We start from the raw sequence: 22,982 nt of genomic DNA, 5'->3' as shown, positions 1-22,982 counted from the left end.
CCTACTTAGCTGGGCAACTGGGCTGATCCTACTCAGAAAAGACACAGGAGCAAACTGTATAGAAAATAAAAACTTTATTTTTTCAAGTTTATAAGATAGTTCCCATTACATATAACATTATGGTCAAGGACTACACAGCCACGAATGCCCGCAGTCACATAAATATATCCGATCCACTCAATGCCTTTTCCTGCCCAACGAGGCATCTGGAGTCCAGAGGGTCGTGTTTTGAGTAGAAGTTGTCCTTAATGAGATGCTCCCGTCAGTGCATCAGGAATTAGCCGCGGAGCCTTGCTTGCTGGAGCTGTCTGAATCAGAGGAGAGGAAGGGACAGAGGGCCTGCAAATCGGGGGTGGGACAGAACTAGATTTTCTCTCGTAGTTTAAGATATTTTAGAATCCCAGAATTCAGATTTGGCTTCTTTGTAAGTGTGAACATCTGGGGAGTTCCAAGTTTTCGATGAAAAAGGAAGCCAGTTTAGTGGTAAGAAGTAGAAGCCTGCTTAAGAAGGGCCCTAGCTGTCCCTCTTCTCCAGGAGTGAGGAGAGGAGGCCCAAGCTCACCACCCTTGGCTCAGACCGTCGTTCTCCCAGAAAGAGGGAGAATGTGGCCCTGCCCCTCCCCCACGGTTCAGCGGCACCGACCCCCATTCAAGGTAGTCAACGTCTCGGAGCTCGGCAGGCTGCAGCTAGAGTCTGCCAATCCGGTTCTACTCGGAGCTTTACAGTGAGTTTGTATAACCTGCGAACAAGCTGTGGCACAAGTCTCCTGGGACACCAGCTTTGCCGCTCAACTTGCAGAGCAGAAGACAGGGACATCCCAAACCAAATACAAGCCCAAACAGGCAGCTGAGTCTGGCACAGCCGTCTATTCTGGACACGGCCAGCCGCCCCGGGGCACTGGACAGGGTGACGCTAAGGCACAGTCAGTTTTACATTCGAAAGTCAAGCCACCTCTCAATCCCAGGACCCGTCTGACAACTCCAGACCCCGCCGTAGAGACAGTCCTCACCACGTACGGACCCATCTTAGAGACCCACAGTGCTCGGCTGGGGGAGAGACTCATCATGCGGCGAATTTCGTGGGGACACCTTCTAGTAAAGAGGGCTTCCCCTTGAGGAAATGACCCACAGTATCCTTTTGCCCTCAGCTTCCAAGAGCTCTTGGTGCTACCCTCTTACTTTCCTTTCCAGATCTTTGTGCTGGGGAGGAAGAAAACACAGGGTAAAAGAACACTGTGTTCCCTGGACAACTCATATTGGCGAAGAGGAACCGGGAGGCTCTCATTTTCTGTCTGTCCTACAATGAGGACAGCCCCAAGCAGGAGAGAGCAGAGGGGCTCTGCTTCGGTAGAGCTTCCTCACCTCTCTTAGCCAATTTCAAGTTCCTTTTGCTGGGCAGTCAGGGTGGGGGTGGGGGAGTGGGGGAAAAGCCACTGAAAGAGGAGTCCAACTCATAGGGATAAAGAGCTTCTCCCAAAGGGCAGGGAGAGGGAAGTGTTTGTGTGGCCCTGTGTGCATGACGGGGGTACCACTCCACAGCCTCACAAGCCTGAAGGCCAGCACCAAGCAGGTGGCCTATGTCCAGCGCAGGGAGCCAGCAGTTATACTGCCAAGTATGGGGAGAGCTTGGGCCTGGAAGAAAGGCCCAGCATAGAGCTTTCTAAGATCAATTATCACGCAAGGCAGAGCAGCATGTGAACAACTGTGCTGAACACAGACCGCGGAGGGTTGGCCTCAGACCACACGCCCCAACTCTTCCCCACCTGCTACAAGAGACGAGGTCAGAGAGCCAGCTAAGTAAAGAGCACTGACTTCAGCTCCTCCCCAAAACTGCTTCCCTAAAATTGAGGAATGGAGCACTTTCCCAATCAGTTCTGAAGGAATGTGTCTATCTGTCTTTCTCTGCTGCCATCTGGGTGGCCTGGCATCGGAAGGAGCCTGGCCCCTTTGTGCCGCAACATCTCTGGAAATGGATTCGAAGACTCTCTGGGGGCGAGCAGTTACAGCTGGGGTTGGTCAAGGGATGCCTCCCGCCAAGGACCCAGACCGCGCAGCTGAGGTGCTTAGGCGATCGCCTGTCCAGGCAGCCTGGGAGAGGCTCAACTTCCTCGGCGCCAGGAAGTTCGTCCTGCTTGAGCAGATGCCCGTCTGTCTTGGAGGGACGGAGCACCCACAGACACAGCCGGGCTGTAAGGCTGGGATTAGTTGCCTGGCACCCACCAATCTTCCTAGAGGTCAGGGTGAGAGATGTTCCTGCATTTAGCCCAGGATTAAATTTTCAGGCATGGAGTAAGGTTCCAGCACCCTCATTTAAATCAGGAAAGTCTTTCTGGCCTTCTGGCTCCCCATTTTAGAATGGGATTTGAGAAGCAGGAAGGGTGTTCCATGGGAAAAGTGGGTTTCGATCACAGCAATCTGTTCTTCAGTTTCAGGCAAAGATTTGGGTAAATAGATGCCCAAAATACCTTTCTTGGCTTAAGGGCTTCAAAGGAAGTCAAACGCAGTTACGAGTCTGTTCTTAGACTTGATTTAACTTCTTGGGTCCAAAGCTGAGGGACTGGCCAGAGCTGCACGGAGATGGATGTGACGTACAGAGGGCAGGAAAGGGCCAAGAGTCTAGTACTGATGACTAAGAAGTAAGAGAAGGCTGTAGGGGTGAGCATCTGCTGGGGAAGGGTGCTTCTCTGCAGGAGGAAAAAGTGGAATCTTCTTGTTTCAAGAGCCAAAGAAGCAGAAATTCCGAAGAAGCCTTAGTCCTTTCCCTTCAGTTGGGAGGTAAGCCCTCTGGGATATAGTCTTTGAATAAAAGTCAAGCTGAAGGCTTTGAATTCACTGTCTTGAGAGGGGGAGTTTCTCGGGTTGTGCCATTCGGTTGAAGGGGGACAGGGATTGCGAAGGGGACTAAGGCTTCTGGGATGGGAAATACCGAAGTCTAAGTTCATCAGTGTCCAGCGCCCCACAGTTTAGCAAACTAGGAGACGGAAGAACGGGAAGGAAACCACCCCAGAGAGCAGACCATGGGAGCAGGTGAAGAGGTGCTCCTGCCACAGAGAGGTATTTTAGATATTTCAACCGCTATTTTCCAAGGAAACTTTATACACCCCTTTCTTGCTAGAAACAGAAAGGAGGGAAAACCTGCTTCAGAGACCAGACCCTTAACTATAAAAATAACATATACATTCCCTGGGAATATGTTCTAGAGCTAAGGAGATTACAAAGACTGCAAGAGATGGTATCACGAAAGTCTGCCACATTAATCCTGTTACCGCAAGTTCAGAGCAGTTCTCAAACTGGGCACGAACTAAGAGTGCAACTCTGCCCCCCAGATTTCCTTTTCTTTTCTTCATTTTTTGAAACAAAATAAAACAAAAAACCAGAAGAATTAAAAGCACTGTAGCTGCGGTGAGTCTACTGTTCTCTCAATCCAACCGTCCCCTGCCTGTGTACCAGGACGGACACGGCTGCAGCTCACTCTTAGCAGAAATGAGCTTCGTCCCTTGCAGCTGTTGGCTCTGATTGTGTTCTCGCCAGCATTCCACAGAGAGAGAGAGACACACACACACAGAGACAGAGACAGAAATGGAGACAGAGACAGAGACAGAGTTCCCAGATGGTTCCGGTCTCTAGCTCCCTTCAGGAGTGAAAAGGAGCTCACGGGGAAGGGTCTTCATTCCAGTTCTCAGAGAAAATCAAGCTCCAAAGCCTGGTGGAGGGACACTAGGTCTCCATGGTTGGTGATTCTCCAGAAAGGCATGTTGTGCTAGAGGAGAGGGAGACAATTGATAGCTGATTAGCCCAACTTCTTTTGGGAGCTTGTATTCACCTACATACCTCTTCCTCTCCCCAAGATACCTGGTAACACTCCCTACGCCTGCCCACCTTATAGGGCTGCTGTAAGGGTCAAGTAAGTCATATGTATAAGGACTTTGTACACGACAGGACGCTTAACAAATGCGACAGATTTTTATCAGGTCTTTTGTGGTTAACTGTGCTTTTATGATCTACACTTGTTCTAGCCATTGTATCGGGTCTTCAGGATCAAATAAAATGACCCACGTAAGAAATTACTATTAACATATTACATTTTCTTACAGATGGTTAGTTTTCTATAAGTTTCAGATCAAGTTTCTATCAGTTTCTACAAAGCCCAAATCTCGTTCAAGACTAAGATGCAGAATACAGATCTAAGAAATAATCCCATTTACCATGTTGTCAAAATCATGTCCAGAATACCATGTGCTGCTGTGGAAGCCACATTTTAAAGAAAGGATCTGAAAAAAAATCTAAGCGTTGGAAACCATGTTCAGTGAAGCTGAAGGGGATTCACGTTACTGATCCCCGATGCTTAGACTGCTCGCGAGTTATTCCAAAATACTGTAGTCTTACAGCAGTTCTTCTGGCAGCAGGCTCAGTGTTTCTCAAGCATGCTGCTCACACATAATATTTAAAAGGCTTCTAATATACAGAATAGGACACAGACTTGTTACGTCGTACTCAGGACTCAGACCAGGATGTGAAAGTTAGAGATACAAGTTTTAGTCCAGTGGAAGGAGGGACATCTTACAGGTTGGAAGACCCCACAAGAGTACACGACACACAGGAAGCAGTCTCCCCATCCTGGGTTTATTCAAGCAAGGACGAGAAAGTCTTCCATGAAAGGGGCTGCAGAAAAGGTCCCTCACAGGGTAGAGGCTGAACTGGATGGAGCTCTGAGGCCTCTCCCAATGGCTATATTCTATGGTAGATGATTACAGGCATCAGCTTCCAGCCACCAACTCCGCTAATGACTGAACTGTTCTTTAACCCCCCGACTCCCTTCTTCAAACCAAGCAGCACTGCTGCCTCCATCCACTGCTGTCTTCCCCCCAGAGGCACCAAGCACTTCAGAATCAAAGCCTCAAAGCTAACACATGAAAAAAAATAAAGGTCCTTGAATTGCTACATAAAATAGTAAATGAAAATATATGAGGTAATAATGCCACCCGATTACCAATCTCAGTTTATTAACAGTTGAAGTTTTTACATTAACTGGATGAAGAAAATCAGGACAGCTGGTCCTAGCTGGCAACCCTCCGCCTCCAAACGTAAGAAACAGAGTTGCTGGAAGGGAACTAGGGCAGAGGAAAAGAACTTCTGCAGATCTATTTAATAAACGCAGATGAGGAAACTCAAAGAGAAGTAAATTGTCCAAAGTCACACAGCTAATCAGTGGAGGAGAGCAGACCCAATTAATTTTAGATTCCACAGCCAAGACTCTTTCATGTACTGTTTCCTGGAGTGAGATGAGATGGCCTGGAGTTGGGAGCTGCACAGTGAGGAGGTTAACAGCAGAACAATCTTTTCCCGGCTTGAAAACAGGAAGGACTTTATCTAAGTAACTTTCACTTGATTGTACTGGCTTTTTGAGAATCTAAAACCTGGAAAAGTCGGACTGATTTGCCTTTTTCTGGTTAAGTCCCATGCTTTTGGGAAGGCACTGCCCTCTAAGATGAAGATGGAAGATGGGGCCCGTATCACATTTAATGATGGGGGTCCCTACAACAGGGCTGAAAGATTTTAAGATTTCTGAGTGGCAGGGAGGAGGGGGAAAGGAAGTATCTAACAACTTATAGGGAAAAATCTATTTGGGGGGAAAACAAACATTTTTCTTTAAAGAAAAATGGGGCAGAGAAAACACTATAAAAGCACAAGATTGCTAAGATTTCTGACTTTTACCATTTTTCTAATCGCTTGATGCATTCCCACATGGACCATTCTCTTTACCATGGTTACCTGTTTGGCTGCAATTTCTTCATCTCGTCCATCTCCAATCACTACGTATGTGACTTTTTTTCCAAACCTAGACACAATTCTCTCAAAGCAGCTCTCCTTACCTGATAAGAAAAAGAAATTTCCCATTAGGACATTCTCCCTACCTTTTTTTCAACACCAAAGATGATGGCTGCTGCTGGTTCACCTGCCTAGGCTTAGACAAAACAAGTGGCAGCCCATGTAGTTTGGTGGGGAGTGGGGCTGGCAGCTAGACATCCAGCAGGCCCGCTGCCCAAAGAATGTGAAATTGTGCTATTAAGACAACAGGCTTTCTAGGCATTGTGCTTTTTAGGTTCTTATTTTTAAAAGTGTGGAGAATTTTCTTTTTTTTTTTTTTAAGTAGGCTCCATGCCCAGCGGGCGCTTGAACTCACAACCCTGAGATCAAGACCTGAGCTGAGATCAAGAGTCAGACGCATAACTGAATGAGCCACCCAGGCGCCCCTTAGTTAAGGCGGGGAAGCAAAGGGCCTAGGCAGTGTGAGAGCTGGGATACCACCTCCCTCTTCCGTATCTCCCGTACTTTACAGCTTACAAAGCAGTTCTCAAGGTATTCCCTTAATGAACTCTCAAAATACTCCAGTGAGATGAGTATCATTCCCTATTGTAAAGATGAAAATGGGGTGAAAGGATTAGTTACTCATTCCAGATCACAAACAAGCTAGTAGCTACACTCTGGGCTCCAGGCTCCAATCTAGGCCCTGGCTATCTTGCCACGATGGAAGGATGATTTCGGAAGGAAACCGTTTCGGTGTAGAAAAAAAAAAAGTGGAAGCATAAGGTCTTGATTTCTTGTTAGAAACAAGCAATAGGAAACAGCCATCTTCCTCCAATTCTCCATTTTCCAGAAATAGTCCTGGGCCTGGGTGTTATGTCTTTCAGTGGGGGGAACAGCCCCAGAGTATGGATGAATATGGCAGTAAACCTGTCACATCCAGAATATCTATCACATGCTGTCACTGCAGCTGAGATAGTTTATCTCTGAAGTTGACCTTGGGAAAGGGTGATTTCAATCCACTGCAGACAACTGTTGAGAAACATGGCAGTGTATCAAAATTCAAATCCCATCTGGAACAAACCAGAAACATGCACAGATGATACTGCTGTGGGAAAGGTACTTTATTTGCATAAATAAAGGAAATTCTTTCCCTTGCTCTTTCTTCACCTTCTTATACTCTATTTCCCTGTTTCTGCCACCTTCTTCAGTTAAGCAAGGTCCTAACTCTGCTTCCTCCTTCATCTTGCTCCATTAACCTTTTTCCTTGTTGCAGATCCAGGGACTTAGCACCAGGGTTCCTGTGTGGTTAAGAAAAAGGTGCCTCTTCCTCAAGGCACTTGACTGCCATCTGCTGGAGAATTGTTGTAATAAAGACATAAACGCATGCATCCGAGCCGACGACGCCATAACTGACAAGAAGCTATCCACGCATTTTCAGAAGTCCTGTTTGGCACCTCTGGGCAATTACAAGTCTCTGAAATCCCTAGCCCAACTGGCACCTCAACTCAGGTGAAGCAGTCACCTGGACCAAACACCTAGTCCACTTTGGGCTTCAGTCTCCCACTTCTAATAAAAAGCCTGGCTCCGGTGCACTTAGGTCCCTTTCAGCACTTCATTTTACAATAGCACTGTCATGCCGACATTCAAATCAGGCAATGCAGCCAGTGTTTGCAGAACACCGCGTATTAATCTCATAAAGGATTCAGTAAATGATTGTAGTCCATGTCTGGAGCCCCAGTTCAAATATTAAATAGTTCAACTAATAGATTCCTGTTATATTCAAAGTGTTGAAGAGTTGTCTAATTCCATGGCAAATATTACATCCTTACAACCTAAGCCAACCTCTGCCAGACCCAGTCCACTTTATGATCTGCCTATAGAAAAGAACCTTAAGTCAGTCAGATTTTAGACTTTTTTCCTAAGACTTAACAAAGGGAATGTCTCGTATTTATTTATTTAAAAAAGATTTTATGCATTCATTTGACAGAGAGAGAGTGAGAGAGCACAAGCAGGAGGAGTGGGAGAGGGAGAAGCAGGCTCCCCGATGAGCAGGGAGCCCAATTCGGGGAACGATCCCAGGACCCCGAGACCATGACCCGAGCTGAAGGCAGACACCTCACCGACTGAGTCACCCAGGCACCCGGGAATGTCTCATATTTAGAGGACAAGGACATAAAAAGTTTTTCATTGTCATGGCATGTAATGATCAAGGACGATATACATTTTAGGAATGTCTCGTCTCAAAGGATTAAGAGACAGAATTATTAACAACTCAGTGAAGAAGTAGCCACATAAAAAAATGGCTCCCATACTGTTGGTAAATATACTTCCTCCACTTTACACTCTCAAGACAATCCTGAAGATGAGCTTTTCATTCAGGAGGATATGGCCAACGATCACTCAGCTTACCAAACGTCAAACTGAGTCTAACTGTGAGATCAACTAGCCTTTGGAGAATACTAGGTTTCTGGGCTTCCCCTATCAAAAACACTTCCGAAATTTTCAGTAACAATTTTGAGAATTCTTTTGAATGTCCAAGATAACTAAGAGAACCATAATTCTATCTATCTATCTATCTATCTATCTATCTATCTATCTATCTATCTATCTATCTATTTAACAGAGAGAGAGACAGCCAGCGAGAGAGGAACCACAAGCAGGGGGAATGGGAGAGGAAGAAGCAGGCTCCTCCAGCGGAGGAGCCCAATGTGGGGCTCGATCATGCCCTGAGCCGAAGGCAGACGCTTAACAACTGAGCCACCCAGGAGCCCCAAGGACCATAATTCTGAAATCAAATATTTCTTCTCCTTGCTCCCATTCACAGTTCTATCAAGGAAAGTCTCAAGTCTCTCACTGTGGTTACCAAGGTGCCAGGTACCCACAGCTTTGCAAATTAGCTCTGGATGAAATGAGATTGAGAAAAATTACCAACTAAACATGCATACTGTCAAAGGGAATAAGATCATTCCCATTAGTTTGATGAGCCTTTGGGTGTCAGGACTCACTAACAAGCACTAAAGAAAATCTACCTTTCAGGTATGAAAGGCTTAGTGAGTGCTCTGGGTTCTTATGAAATGCATAGTGAAGCAGAGGCAGCGAGAGCAAAACCTTCATGAAGGGGGATGGGTTTCCCTCAATCCCTTGTAAACGTACCGTCAACACACTTCTGTCAAATCATAACACTTTATAGCTGCTTTAGATAAAAAAATAAGAATAATGAGATACCACAGATTTATGTGATTTCCTGTGTAGCCCTACCTGTTGACACTTCCTTTCTCTCTGTGAGTATATGTCCATAAACAATATATGGCATATGGCTGTGACCATTTTGGACCTTTAGATAAATGATACACACTGTACATATCTATCTGCACTGTGGTTTTTGTGCTGAACATTGTTTTTCATATTAATCCTTATGGATGTATGTAGTTTTAGTTCATTCACTTTTAACTGCCATATAGCATTCCATTGTTTGGATACATCTATCAATTTTCTTTTCATGGAAAGGTTTACAAAGAGGCTGTTTCCAATTACATTCTATTATGAACAAGGTAGCATCAAAAAAATCCTCACACGTCTCCTTGTGCACATGAGAATTACTCAAGGGCAGGGGTGGGCCAACTTTTTGTGTAGAGTGAGGCAGTAAATATTCCAGGCTTTGCAGGTTCTATGATCTCTGCTACTACAGTGTGAAAGTAGCTATGGAAATGATCTGACGTGGCTATGATTCAATGAAACTACACAAACAGGCAGTGGGCAGAATCTGGCACATGGGTTACAGTCTGCAGACCCCTGCACCAAAGTGTACTGATCTAAAAGTGGAGTTGCTTGATCATAGGGTTATGCATCTCAGACTACTAGACATTGACAAACTATTCAAGGGCTATATCCAGGGGCACATGGCTGGCTCAGCTGGTAGAGCATGCAAATCTTGATCTTGGGGTTGTGGGTTCAAGCCCCACGTTGGGTGTAGAGATTTCTTAAAAATAGAATCTTTTAAAAACGGAATCTTAAAAAGAAACAAATGGCTATCTCCATTTTTAATCCCATAGGCAGAGTAAGTGTTCCCATTTCCTTGACAACCCTTGGGGCTGTCAGACTCAAATTTCTGTTGATCTGATAAATAGGAAATGCATCACACTTTAATCTGCATATCCTTAATTGGTGAGGTTTATATTGACTGGTGATCTGATTTTCCTCTTTTGCAAACTGGCTGTTTTTTCTGCCCACTTTTCTAGTATTTTGTTTGATGCTTAATAGTTTACAGTTCTTTACAGATTTTGTGTATGAATTAACAAGTAAGAGTTGCAAATATCTCTTGGGAGATAAAGTAATTTGCCTAAGGTGAGAACTAGTAAGTGGGGGGAGACAGGACTTGAATTCGAGTCCTTTTTCTCTTTTTTAAAGATTTTTTTTTTTTTTATTCATGGGAGGGAGAGGGCGAGAGAGAGCACAAGCAGGGGGAGGGGCAGAGAGAGAGGAAGAAGCAGGTCCCGATGTGGATGCAGGGCTTGATCCCAGAAACCGGGATTTGAGCTGAAGGCAGACGCTTAACTGACTGAGCCACCCAGGCGCCCTGAATTCTAGTCCTTATTACTGTTTTTTTTTTCCTTTTCAAAAAATTGTACTAAAAAACATAAAATCTGCCATCTTAGCCATTTTAAAATGTACATTTCAGCAGTGTTTGGTATACTCACATTGTCGTTTCAGAACTTTCATGGCGCAAAGCTGAAATTCTATACCCATTAAACAACAACTCCCTATTTCCCTTTCCTCCAAGCTTCTGTTAATCACCATTCTATTTTCTGTTTCTATGAGTTTGACTACTCTAAGAAACACACAGTATTTGCCTTTTTGTGACTGGCTAACTCAATTAGCATGTCTTCAAGGCTGATACATGTGGTAGTATATGACAAGATTTTTTCCCCTTTTATGGCGCAATGATATCCTACTGTATGTATGTATATACCATACCTTGTTTATCCATTTATTGATGGACATCTGAGTCACTTCCACCTCTTCTTGGCTATTGTAAATAACGGTACTATGAACATGGGTGTGCAACTATTTTTTTGAGATCCTGCTTTCAATTCTTTTGGATATATACCCAGAAGTGGGATTGCTGGTCATGTAATAGTTCTATTTTTAATTTTTTTGAGGAACCACCATACTGTTTTTCATCGTAGTCATTCCATTTTATATTCCTACCAACAGTGCAGAAGGGCTCCAATTTATCCAAATCCTTGTCAACACTCGTTATTCTTTTTCTTTTCTTTTCTTTTCTTTTTTTTTTTAATTTTATTTTTAAGTAAACTCTATGCCCAATGTGGGGCTTGAACTCACAACTCTGAGATCAAGAGTTGCATGCTCCGGGACGCCTGGGTGGCACAGTAGTTATGCGTCTGCCTTCGGCTCAGGGCATGATCCCGGCGTTCTGGGATCGAGCCCCACATCAGGCTTCTCTGCTAGGAGCCTGCTTCTTCCTCTCCCACTCCCCCTGCTTGTGTTCCCTCTCTCGCTGGCTGTCTCTCTCTCTGTCAAATAAATAAATAAAATCTTAAAAAAAAAAAAAAAAAAAAAGGAGTTGCATGCTCCACTGACTGAGTCAGCCAGGCACCCCAACTATTTTTTTTTTCCAAGATTTTATTTATTTATTTGACAGAGAGGGAATGAGAGAGCACAAGCAGGGAGAGCACAGGCAGAGGGAGAGGGAGAAGCAGGCTTTCCTGCTGAGCAGAGAGCCTGATGCAGGGCTCGATCCCAGGACCCTGGGATCATGACCTGAGCCAAAGGCAGACACTTAACTGACTGAGTCACCCAGGTGCCCCTATTTTTCTTTCTTTTTTTGACAGCAGCCATCTGAATGGGTGTGAGGGATTTCACCAGTTTTAAGTATACAGCTTAGTTTTTGATTTTCAGTCTAGTGCTTTTTCTATTAGACTATACTACACCGCTCTCTCTGTGAAAAAGAAAAATCAATCTGGAATGAGGAAAAACAGATAGATTTCCAAGCTACATATTATATTTTCTCAATTACTATAAAAGGAACGAACATGATAAACTTTAAGTCCTACAAACCTGGATTTGAATCCAGTTTATGTAACTTACTGGCTGTGAAGCCTTGAGGAAGCTACAACTGTTAAGCCTGAACTGGCCCATCACTAATACTAGGAAAAGACTGTTGTGAGGATTAGATATATATATATATATATATAAATATATATATAAAGTGTCTAATTAAGGGATTGGTAAATAACTTAAGTACGTCATAATTATGAAGTATTACGTAAGGCAAGCGGCAAGAAACAGAAGGGAAACCATACCAATTTTGGTAGCACTATAGATGTTTTCAATGGGAAATATTTCTCCTAGCCCGTATAGGAGAACCTTGGCCAGGGCTGGAACCAGCTGGGTTGTAGTGATCAGAACATTCACACAATTCTTTCTAGAAGGGAGAAAAAAGAAAAAGAAAAGAATAGGAAAAGGTGAAACTCAACCAACCTGAGAGCAAGAATTCAAATGGGTCTTCTCTTTAGAATCTACTTATTAAAAACTAACCTCAAAGGGCCTGATCCTTGTTCAGTGCCATGTTCGGTTATTGCTCTAATTACCCCAGGGTTATTTATTTTCCATATTAAAGGACAGAGATTCAAATATACGTGGGCACAGAGCAGCAACTTGCTTCTGGCCCCATTTCCCTTCTGGCCATTCTAGCTCACTGCACTGGTTAGCAAACAAACCAACAACCCATGTCACTGACAGCACACGCTAGAAAACCAGCAATGAAGACTTTCAGTCACAGTGCTCTTTCATCTGAATGCAACTCAGCCCTTAAATAAGATATGATTTAAGTCCTCTCTGCCTTTCACACAGTAGCAACACAGATTCCAGAATACCCATTAATTTCACATGTCCTTTACCTGCACAGATATCCTCCCCTTGGTGTCAGTTTTACTGTTTGCTCTACTAGATTGTAGATCTGGAATTCCTGCTTCGAGGGAGGGAGCAATGCGGTACCGGCGTAGACTGTATTTGACTATATTTATTTTCCATTGCAAGCTTCAAGCTGAAATCTCCTTAAACTGCTTAATTTTTCCTTTTCTTTTGAATGTTGCCTTCCTGAGTGGGTTTTGATACCTTTCTTTGGAGCTTCCTGTACTTGGGGTATGTGATGTGTCTCCTACAGGGATTCTTTGATGTGACCAGGCCCATTCCTGGGCTGGAGATTATGGGTTACTGAGCTTTAATTCTGTGAGCAAAAAGTAAGGGAAAAGAAAAAGGCTTTCATATATAAATATTCTCTGAAAATCTGAACATGTGCTGTCAGCATAGAATGACCTAGCCTCCCACCTAACCTAAATGTTTGCCTGCATCCTTTCAACTCCTCTCACCCCTATCCCAAACCGGTGTTAGGGAGTGGCCTATCCTGGACTGGGGTAGGAAAGAGTGCGCCTAGGAGAGGATGAGAACTAAGAGAACCAAATTTTCCATACCTGGATTGGATGAGAAGTAAGGACTTTAATGCTGTTCCTAACCAGGAATCTGTTAAAACTTCAATTTCCGCTCTGAGTCTCTGCAGTGCTTCCTTTCTCTGGGGACTGAGTAGGCCTTTGGGAATAAAAGCAGACACATTTATCATCTGACAACATATCCTTGCTGACATTGAGGATGCAACTTCTAAATTCAATTTAGAAATAGTGAAGAGTTACTGACATATTCTAATGAGCTAACAAGTTTCTCTTCTTGGTAAAACCCTGGAGTAGCCTAATTAAGATGTCTTTTTGACTTTCTTCAACAGAATGTTTTGCTGGGGGGGGGGGCACAAACCACCGCCACAAAATCAGCTGAAAGAGACACTGTGATTAGATTCTGCCAAAGCTCACTCCTTTCTCACCAGCCAGTAACCTAACTGGCAGCTGGTGGGCCATACTGAGAAGTACTGCTTTAGATGTGATAGCAAGAATCAAAGAGGGGGTTACAGTTCGAAGAGTCTGCAGCATTTCCAATCTCTATAAAGAAACCAAAGCCCAGGGAGGAAAGGGGGGCTGCCTAAGACCACACAGCAAGTTAATGGCTTTTGGCTTCAGAAGTCTTTGCGCTGCCACGCACTGCTCCCACGGTGGCTGTGCTCTCAGCCCTTCACGACACATCGACCCGAGACTCCGTGCTGAATGACCAACTTCACGAACGTCATTTACTTGTACTGCACTCCCTTCTGCAACAACTACAGCCAAGAAGAGACTAAAACACTGCGTAAGATCAGACAATTAAGTACAGACTTCCTCTGATGGGAGCATGTTATCAGACATTTGAATTATAATGTCCAAATAATAAATTTGGCCCTGTATTTTCTGTAGTGAAGGTAAAAGGAGAAATCCTATGTTCTATCACAAATATTTCACAAAAACAGAAGGCATTTCTGTGAGGAGAATGGTCTATAATTTGTTTTCAGATTGATGGTTTCACAATGCAAGCCTAGAATTACATGACTCTCAAGGTCTCTGATAAACAACAAAACCAGTACCTATATGTCATGTGTGGAATACACGTAAGTACACATGTCACATACTTCCTTAATAATATGATGTGGCACTTCTGTTCATTCCTGTTTTACAAAATACAGGTGGACATTACTTTTAATATGTTCCCCAGAAGAGGCTCAGGGGATTCTCACAGAGGGTTATGTCACTTTCTTCAGGAAAGCAGGTCCTGGCACTCAACGAACAGAAAAAGGATCAGATACTTAGGTTGTACATGAAAACGAACAAAAGAAAGGCTAATGTGTGGAGAGAGTAAAAGCAAAAACATGGAGCTGCCAAAATAAAGTACTGGCTCTGAGTCATGAGAAGAAAATAGGCCATAAAAAGGGGAATCTAAAAAAAGCAAATTCAATTCCCAAAGCCGATGCCTGTGCTTTTTATCTGGTACTGGGGCTCTCACAGAAATGAACCAAATTATCTTTGAAGCCCTGTCTTTACTTTCTGCGCCACAGCGTAAGGCCGCATGGTGCGGCAGGAGGATCTGGGGTAATACACCTCTGCACAGTCTACCGAACCCCTGAAACTTCAGGCAACATTTTGTATTAGATCTTTGAGGGTGATGGTTCACAGCTTAAAAAAAATTTTAAAAAGGTTTTATTTATTTATTTGACACAGAGAGAGAGAGAGAGACAGCGAGAGCAGAAGCAGGGGGAGAGGCAGGCAGAGGGAGAGGGAGAAGCAGGTTCCCCGCTGGGCAGGGACCCCCCCCCCACACGGGGGGCTCGATCCCAGGACCCTGGGATCATGAGCTGAGCTGAAGGCAGCCACTTAACCAACTGAGCCACCCAGGCACCCCCACAGCTTAAAATTTTTTTCTCATAAGGGTACATCACTAAAAAAGGAACTGCACTGGGGCACTTGGCTGTCTCAGTCAGTAAGCACCCGACTCTTGATCTAGAGTTCAAGCTCCATACTGGGCACAGAGCTTACTTTAAAAATAAATAAATACATATATACATCTTTCATACTTAAAAAAAAAAAAAAGAAAAGAAAAGAAAGGGCCCGCATGAATGTAAAGTGCACTGGAACAAGAGTTAGGGAACTGGATTCCAGCTGTGACCGTGGGTAAGCTGTCCTCAGCACCCTCATGATAAACGTGTTTTCTCAAATGCAAAATGAGGGACTCAAGATTAGATTTCTAATGTCTCTTCTAATTTGAACAATCTACGGATAATTTATTAATTTCAAATAACAGAATTTTAGGCATAGTGACACCTGATATTTTAGATACTTCTGGGCAGAAATTCCAAGGTCCAACACATGGCTACTGCCAACCTTTAATTCTCGACCGAGTTTTCCATCCATTACAAATCTAGTCACTCGTTCTACCTGAGTTGCTCTGTTACATAAATCAGTCAAAAAACATGGCAACTTAATAACTACTATTGACAATAGTTGTGACTCCAGAATAAAACATATGTCAAACATAATCTTTGGAACACGTTTCTTTAAAAAGGTATTTGTTTAAAAAGAACAAGAGAACTCTGCAAAGTTATGCTAAGAGAAGTCCATGAGAAACACAGAGCTTCCTCCTCAAAGAGTTTCAATCAAACTTCAATTTTTTTATACAAAGTTAAAATGTTATCGTGGCAAATGTTATCGTGGCCCCAATTCCTAAGCAGTTGCTAGGGAGTTCTAAGGAATCCCTGGAAAAGAACACAGGAAATAAGAGGGAAAGAGAATACCAGACTGGTTGTATGCCACACTTACCACCCACGTTGCTTTTATGCTTATCATAGATTTCTCTCACTTTTCGGTAGCGGAAAGCCAGTTTTCTCATCCAGTCCACACCTCCCTGGACGCCCACAGAGGAACCATGGCTGCCACCGCCTCCTGATCCACTGAAACCATCTGTTGAGAAACTGTAGTTGCTGCAGAGAGAGGGGATGATGAAAATTAATATCTACAGCGTATGCGGCTTTGTGCTGAACCCCACACCTGGGATTCTCTGTCCTATTCCTGGCATCTGACATCAAGTTTAAAGGCTGTGAGAACCTTCTCCCTTAATCTCTGTGTGTCAGAATCTATCTTCCATTAGTTGTCTACTTCACCCCTATTACTGCCATCAGAGAAAGGAGGGAGAGAGGGAAAGAGAGGCAGGGCCCATTCAAGCACCAGCATCCCCTAGAGGTTGTCTTGGGAATAGAGCATCTTTTCATTAATGACAGAGTATCTTGTAATGAAAAAAACAAACCCAGAATATAACATTTTCGTGTACACACACACACACACACACACACACACACACGATGGCAACTATGTAAAGTGAAGAAACATGTAAAGAAAAAATGGAAGGGAATAACCCCAAATATTAGTAAGTGCAAGGTGTAACGGAGATGTTCTTCAGAGATGTTAGCTGGTATATTAAGTTCAGGGGTCATAGTCGTGACTTTAAAAATGTCCACAAATTCTTCAATACTCCTCTCTTCTAATTCTTCTCCCTATGGGTATGGAGTGCATTTAAATGTAAACAGGATGTGGCAGAAGTGATGGTGTCAGAACGCAGACACAGGCTTCTCTTGCTCTCTCTCAGAGCACTGGCTCTGAAAGAAGTCAGCTGTCACGTGAGAACACCTGTGCTGCCCCATGAAGAGGCATACGTAGTGAGGAACTGAGGCGTCCTGTTACCACGTGTGAGAGGCTGCAGGCAGGTCTTCCAGCTCCCATCAAGCCTTCACATGCTTTAAGCTCCAGCCAATATCTTGATTTTAATCTCAGAGACCCTGCTTCAAAACTACTTCGCTAAGTCCCTTTCAAGTTCCTGTCCTATAGAAATTATGAGATGATAAATGTTTACTGCTTTAAGCTACTAAGTTTTGGGGTGATTTGTTACAGAGCCAATACATAAGTAATACAGTTAAATAGGCTGGGAAGATGAACACTTCTAAGTAAAAATTTAAAAAAATGACTGACAGAATTAGAGACAACTTGGTTCAATCAGAAGTCAAAATTGAGTTCAATAAGTATGAGACTCTATTTCTAAGAAAATAAAGCTGTCAAGACATTTAGGTGATTACTGGTTAGCCTCATGTATAAGAGGGAAAAAACACTAGGCTTCAGAGTAGATCATAAACTGCTCTGGACCAGGCACTTTCCTAAAATCTCATTAGAATGGTGCGCGCCACGGCTGTGCAAGCACAACACGCACGACTGACGCTGCTCCTCACATGGGGCCTCGTAATCTTTCTCAGCCCCACAGCATTAGGTCCTTCCTGAGTGATCTGTCCAGCTCTACTCTATCTTTTTTTTTCTAAAGATTTTATTTATTTATTTGACAGAGATAGAGACAGCCAGCGAGAGAGGGAACACAAGCAGGGGGAGTGGGAGAGGAAGAAGCAGGCTCATAGCGGAGGAGCCTGATGTGGGGCTCGATCCCGTAACGCCGGGATCACACCCTGAGCCGAAGGCAGACGCCCAACCGCTGTGCCACCCAGGCGCCCCCAGCTCTGCTCTATCTTTGAGAATTCATGGATGAAACAATTTTAGGGCAGACACAGGGAAGAACCTACGAAAGGGACAAACATGAAAACAAGATAACATGAAAAAAATGTGACAGTCTTTTTTTCTCAAAGTCTTTAAATAGAAGCTAAATAAATTTTCGGATTATTCGCTAAGACTACTGGGTGAGAAGACAGTAGCCAAGAGAGAAATGAGGAGACAGAGCAAGCATTTGCCACTGAGATCCCAACAGGGTTATTCCTGACACCAAGAGACCCCCAACAAGTAGTTCCCCTGGTAAAATTCCTGATGCTTATTTGTATCTGAAACTACCAGTCTGGAAGCACACTCCTCCTGACTGAAAATCTGGCCAAAGAGAAACTAGTGTATCCTTTACTTTGAAATGCTTTTTCCTCACCCGGTCATGGCTACCCATTCTTCACGGCCATATTCAAATCCCACTGCACTGAGAAGGCCGCTCCAATGCTGGCAACCAGCTGCTCCCACAGCCACCAGAATTATTTTCTTTTCTATGTTCTGTCACATTCCCTACTGTCACCTCTGCACACCGCAGTCCATCGTGAACTCTGTTTATCTGTCTCCACTAATAGACCGTGAGATCTTTTAGGGCCATGTCTTACTCGTCTTTGTTTTCCTCTGAACCTAGACAGTGTCTCGTGCCTAACAGGTATACTGATGTTTAAGACATCACTGTTTCTATCACCTCAAGTCCTGGCCATTGTCATCGGAAGCCACATCTTCCACGTGCACCTGGTCACACTCCTGTTAAAAGACAAAACCACACACTATTTCAGTCCAGGGAGTAGAAGTGCTACCACCACCATGACATACTTAAAAAGACCACAAACAATGGCAGATGATAAATACCTTCCAGTCTCTCTTGCGTGTGGAGGAGCACTCTCACCCCCCTGCTGTCCAACTTCTTTTAAGGCCTAATTCACGTCCCACAGTCTTCATGAAATCTCCTCACCCAGCCCGACCCTCAGGTATGCTCTTCTCGCAGTGGTCATGGGTATAACACAACAGCTCATGGGTATAAACACAAGCTCCCTTACGCAGTCAGGGATGTCTGTGTCCTACACTAGACTGTGAAGCTCTGTTATACACTGTAGCCCTCCTGTGGCACAAGCTGTATCCTACAGCTCCTCTGTACCCCTCCAGTCTAGCCCTACATACATGTGCATGTAGCATGAACCCAGTACATTTCTGAAGATGAAACAGATGCTGGTAGAGTATGGTATCAAAATGGAGAACGACTGAAACAGAAATCTGTAAATCCAAACTTAGGAATTAGAAGTGGTCACCTGAGTTAATCTCTTCATGTTCTAAAAGTGAGGTGAAATGAATGATCCACGGTCATACAACTAGTGAGTGATAGAAAGAAACCAGAAAGAGCCTGGGCCTTCCAATTTGAATCCAAGGTTCTTTCCACCAAGCCCGTGCTACTACGGACGGAAAATGCCACCCACTGCCTAACTCTGAGATTCACTCCTCTGACACCACCTAAGGCAATGTTGTGAGGTTCGCCTGCATCAGAATCCCCTGGGGAAGTTTTTTAAAAATGCATATTCTTGGGTCCACCCCAGACCTACTTGAATCAGAATTTCTGGGTGTGAAGTCCTAGAATCTTCATTTTTAACAAGCTCCCCAGGTGATTCTTATGCCCCCTAAAGTTGAGAACCACTGACCTGGGGGGCAGGAACACATTCAGGTCAAATTCTTCACAGAACTTTCAGTCCTGAGTGAGGTCTATGTCTAGAAAATCATTACAAATACAATTTGGCAATAATTATTGGCACAAAGTACGTTTTCAGTATATGTTTGCTGAGTAAAAACTATGATGTCCTAACGTATCAACATGTGAAGTTGGGGAAGATTAAAGCATTGTGGAGGTTAGACAAAGGTACTGGAGTTTAGAGCCCTGGTAATTCAATTTGTTGGAGAACTGTCCAATGAGTAGAACTACACTGTATTTAAAAAGAAATAGGATTACTCTCCGTGTTTATAAAATGCTATCTTATTTTTAATTAATTAATTATATTTATTTTAAGTAATCTTTACACCCCATGTGGGGCTGGAACTCACAATCCTGAGATCAAGAGTCGCACGCTCTTCCTACTGAGCCAGCCAGGTGCCCCACTATCTTATTTTTTAACTTATAATTTTCACTGTTTTTAAAAACTAGGTTATATAAGTAGTACATAGTTTGAAACTCAAAAGGGCATGAAGTGACAAGTCTGCTCCTACCCACCTGTGTGTCCCAGCAACACATCCTCTCCCCCAGACAGAACAACTGTTACTAGTTTCTTGTGTAAGATAACTGCTTAACTGAGGTCCAGAATGGGGAGGTAACTTTCCTAACCTGGAACTCACACTCTGGTCTTCTGACTTCCCAGTCTTGTGCTCTTGCCACTACACCATGGTCACCTCAAAGGTGAACTCAAATGTCAAAGCCAAAAATATTCACCAAGAAGTTCTCAGTGTTCCTGGTTTTCCTTGCATCTAACTATAAAATGATTCTGGACATCAAGGTTAACCTATATGTGGATAATAAGCATGTATAAATTATAATGAGTTAGAGCAGCCATTTATAGATCTGACAAATCAAGAGATTATATTTTAAGAAGGTAAAGTCGAAAAATAGTCAAAATATAATTAAGAGTACAAAGAATCAAACCCACCTTATTAAATGTTATTTAAGACAGCTGAATAAATAGGAATGCTGGTTTACATTTCACTGCTTTGCCCGAAGGGCTGGCATTTCCACTAGAGCTAGATTAACTCCAAATAAGCTAACAAAAATCAAATTTTTGAACCAATAAAATTAAGGGCCAGTACCAAGACTGCTGACCTAGCTAAGGCACTGTTCTTATAAGACTATATAAGCCTAAGTGGCCAGCTGGCCTCTCCACAACCACCCCTTCTCACCACACTTCCTCTAAATACAATAAGCAGAGGCTAGATAGTTACTGAACAAAATGCTTCACTGAAGCACAGAAACAATTTAAAGTGCTTACCTCTAAGTCATTGAAAAATAGATGTGTATCAGCCACTTCAAAAATCATCTCTTCCATTGTTAAACCTGAGCCAATCACTACTGTTGGATCCTAGAAGACAATAAGAGAAAATTTTTTTAAATTTGTACTAACAGCACTGGTTCCAATCTTTAAATATTTCGGAGTTATTCTGGGTCAAGGCCAAAACAACACAGGCCTACAAAAGTGCTTCTAACTATTACTTATGCAATTTCATTCACAGTTAGAAGAATATGGGATTGTGCAAGTTAAAAGTATCCAGATTTAGTTTTCAGAAAACAAAACTCACTTAAAAAACCAATTTGGGCGGAAATTCCCTGTTTTGTGAGAAATGCTAACTATTGCTAAAATATTACTATTGTAATACTCATTATCTCCCTTCAGCCTCCCCGTTGCATGTGAGCACACACACAGACACACACACAGTATAACACCAGAAGTCAGTTATCTGACAATCTCAACAGCCAGGAAATAAGTGAAGAAGGCTGAAGAGTCTAAATATTTGTAGGAAAACCAATGCATTTAGCTTTAAAGTGAACCATCAGGTCTTCACGTGGAGGATGTGCGCTCTTATTGTATATGCTTCTATAATCAGCTTATGTAGCATATGAGCTTATGTCAGCTCACCAGCCTAGATACTAAAAGCCTGTGGAAAGTATTTCTAACAGAAACATTAATGACAATAAGAAATAAATGGGAATAGTAAGAAAGCAAAGGAGCCAGGTATTTTTATAAAATTTACTCATAGGAACTGAAAAATAGAAGCCTAGAGATAATTTAGTGTAGAAATATATAGCTTATCCCTCTATTAAAGATGATGTTTAGGGGCGCCTGGGTGGTAACAGTTGGTTAAATGTCCAACTCTTGGTGTGGAGTCTGCTTGGGATTTTCTCTCCCTCTCCCCTTGCCCCTCCTGTGTGCTTTCTTTCTTACTCTCTCTCTCTCAAATAAATAAATCTTAAAAACACCCCCCCCCCAACAAACTCTGATGTTTGTATTGATGACTCAATAAGTTAAATTCTGTTTGGTATATTTAGTTTGAGAAGGTACGTAATCCACTTGAGAAAAATATTTTATGTTTTATATGTTTTAAAATTACATATTTGGCACATACTCAGCTAAATAAAATGCTCAGTTTGGGCTGTTAAAAGTGACTTAAGGTTAACAGATCAGTCTTTGGGATATATAATCCTGAGACTCCACTCTGTTTTGAGCTTCATTCCCATATTTAGTCTTTATAAAACAGTACTCTTGAACAACTTCAGCTTATAATACTGGTCCTAGGTATAATATCCACCTTTATCAAAACTGCCTAACCATGTAGCCTGCCTGGTACAAGCCATCAGGTGAAGTTTTACATGGAAAGTGAAAGGGCAACAGGGTAAGAAAGAGGTAGCAGAGAAAGTGATTTTGGCTACCTACCCATATCAGGAGGAGGCCAGTTACAACAAAGAAAGAAAGACTCAAATTACCTTTCCATACTTCTGGGCATAGGATCCAGTAAGAAGAGAGTGAAAGATGATGATGGTTTCATCCAAGTCCCATAGAAATACCCGCTGAGAAAGGAAAACATAAAAAATAATGAGTGAGCATCTTTTCTAAATACAATGGAATGAAACAAGAAATACTAACAGAAAGAAAACTAAAAAATTCACAAATACGTGAAAATTTAAACAACACAATTTTAAACAACCAACAGATCAAGAAAAAAGCCCAAGTGAAATTAGGGAATACTTTGAGAATAATGAAAACTAAAACACAACATACCATAACTTATAGTGAAAGCAGTACAAAGTGGAGAATTTATAGCTGTAAAATGCATGCCTTAAAAAAGAAGATCTCAATCAATAACATAACTGTACAATTTAAGGAACTGAAAAGAGCCAGCAGAAGGAAGGAAAGACTAAAGGTTAGAATGGAGATAAATAAATCAGAGAGTAGAAAAATAACAGAGAAAAATCAATGAAACCAAAAGTTGGTTCTTTGAAAAGATCTACAAAATTGACAGCTTTCAGCTAGATTTAACTAAGAAAAAAAAGAAGACTCAAATTAGTAAAATCAGAAATGAAAGTGGGGATGTTATTATCAATTTTACAGAAATAAAAAGAATTATAAGAGAATACTATGAACAGCTGTATAC

The 22,982-nt window shown here is 42.7% G+C and overlaps 1 protein-coding gene across 3 annotated transcripts in view; it reads right to left on the bottom strand.

Moving 5' to 3' along the window:
• Positions 1-59: 59 nt before the first annotated feature.
• The window catches only part of EYA3 (EYA transcriptional coactivator and phosphatase 3), a 95,806-nt gene continuing 72,883 nt past the window's right edge, over positions 60-22,982 (bottom strand). For all 3 annotated transcript variants that reach the window (XM_045782706.2, XM_045782707.2, XM_045782708.2), the window contains 8 exons: positions 22,315-22,398; positions 20,825-20,914; positions 18,511-18,569; positions 16,059-16,219; positions 13,302-13,416; positions 12,132-12,253; positions 5,773-5,873; positions 60-3,760 (listed from right to left, as the gene is read on the bottom strand). In XM_045782706.2, the coding sequence (XP_045638662.1) occupies positions 3,680-3,760; positions 5,773-5,873; positions 12,132-12,253; positions 13,302-13,416; positions 16,059-16,219; positions 18,511-18,569; positions 20,825-20,914; positions 22,315-22,398 (813 nt within the window). In that variant the 3' untranslated portion in view covers positions 60-3,679. The remainder of the gene's footprint in view (positions 3,761-5,772; positions 5,874-12,131; positions 12,254-13,301; positions 13,417-16,058; positions 16,220-18,510; positions 18,570-20,824; positions 20,915-22,314; positions 22,399-22,982) is intronic.

This window comes from Ursus americanus, chromosome 33 (assembly GCF_024610735.1).
Source record: "Ursus americanus isolate L20-20 chromosome 33, mUrsAme1.1.p, whole genome shotgun sequence".
NCBI classification, from domain to species: Eukaryota; Metazoa; Chordata; class Mammalia; order Carnivora; family Ursidae; genus Ursus; species Ursus americanus.
Note: the sequence above shows the minus strand (reverse complement) of the source record. Positions and strands in the feature narration are given on the sequence as shown.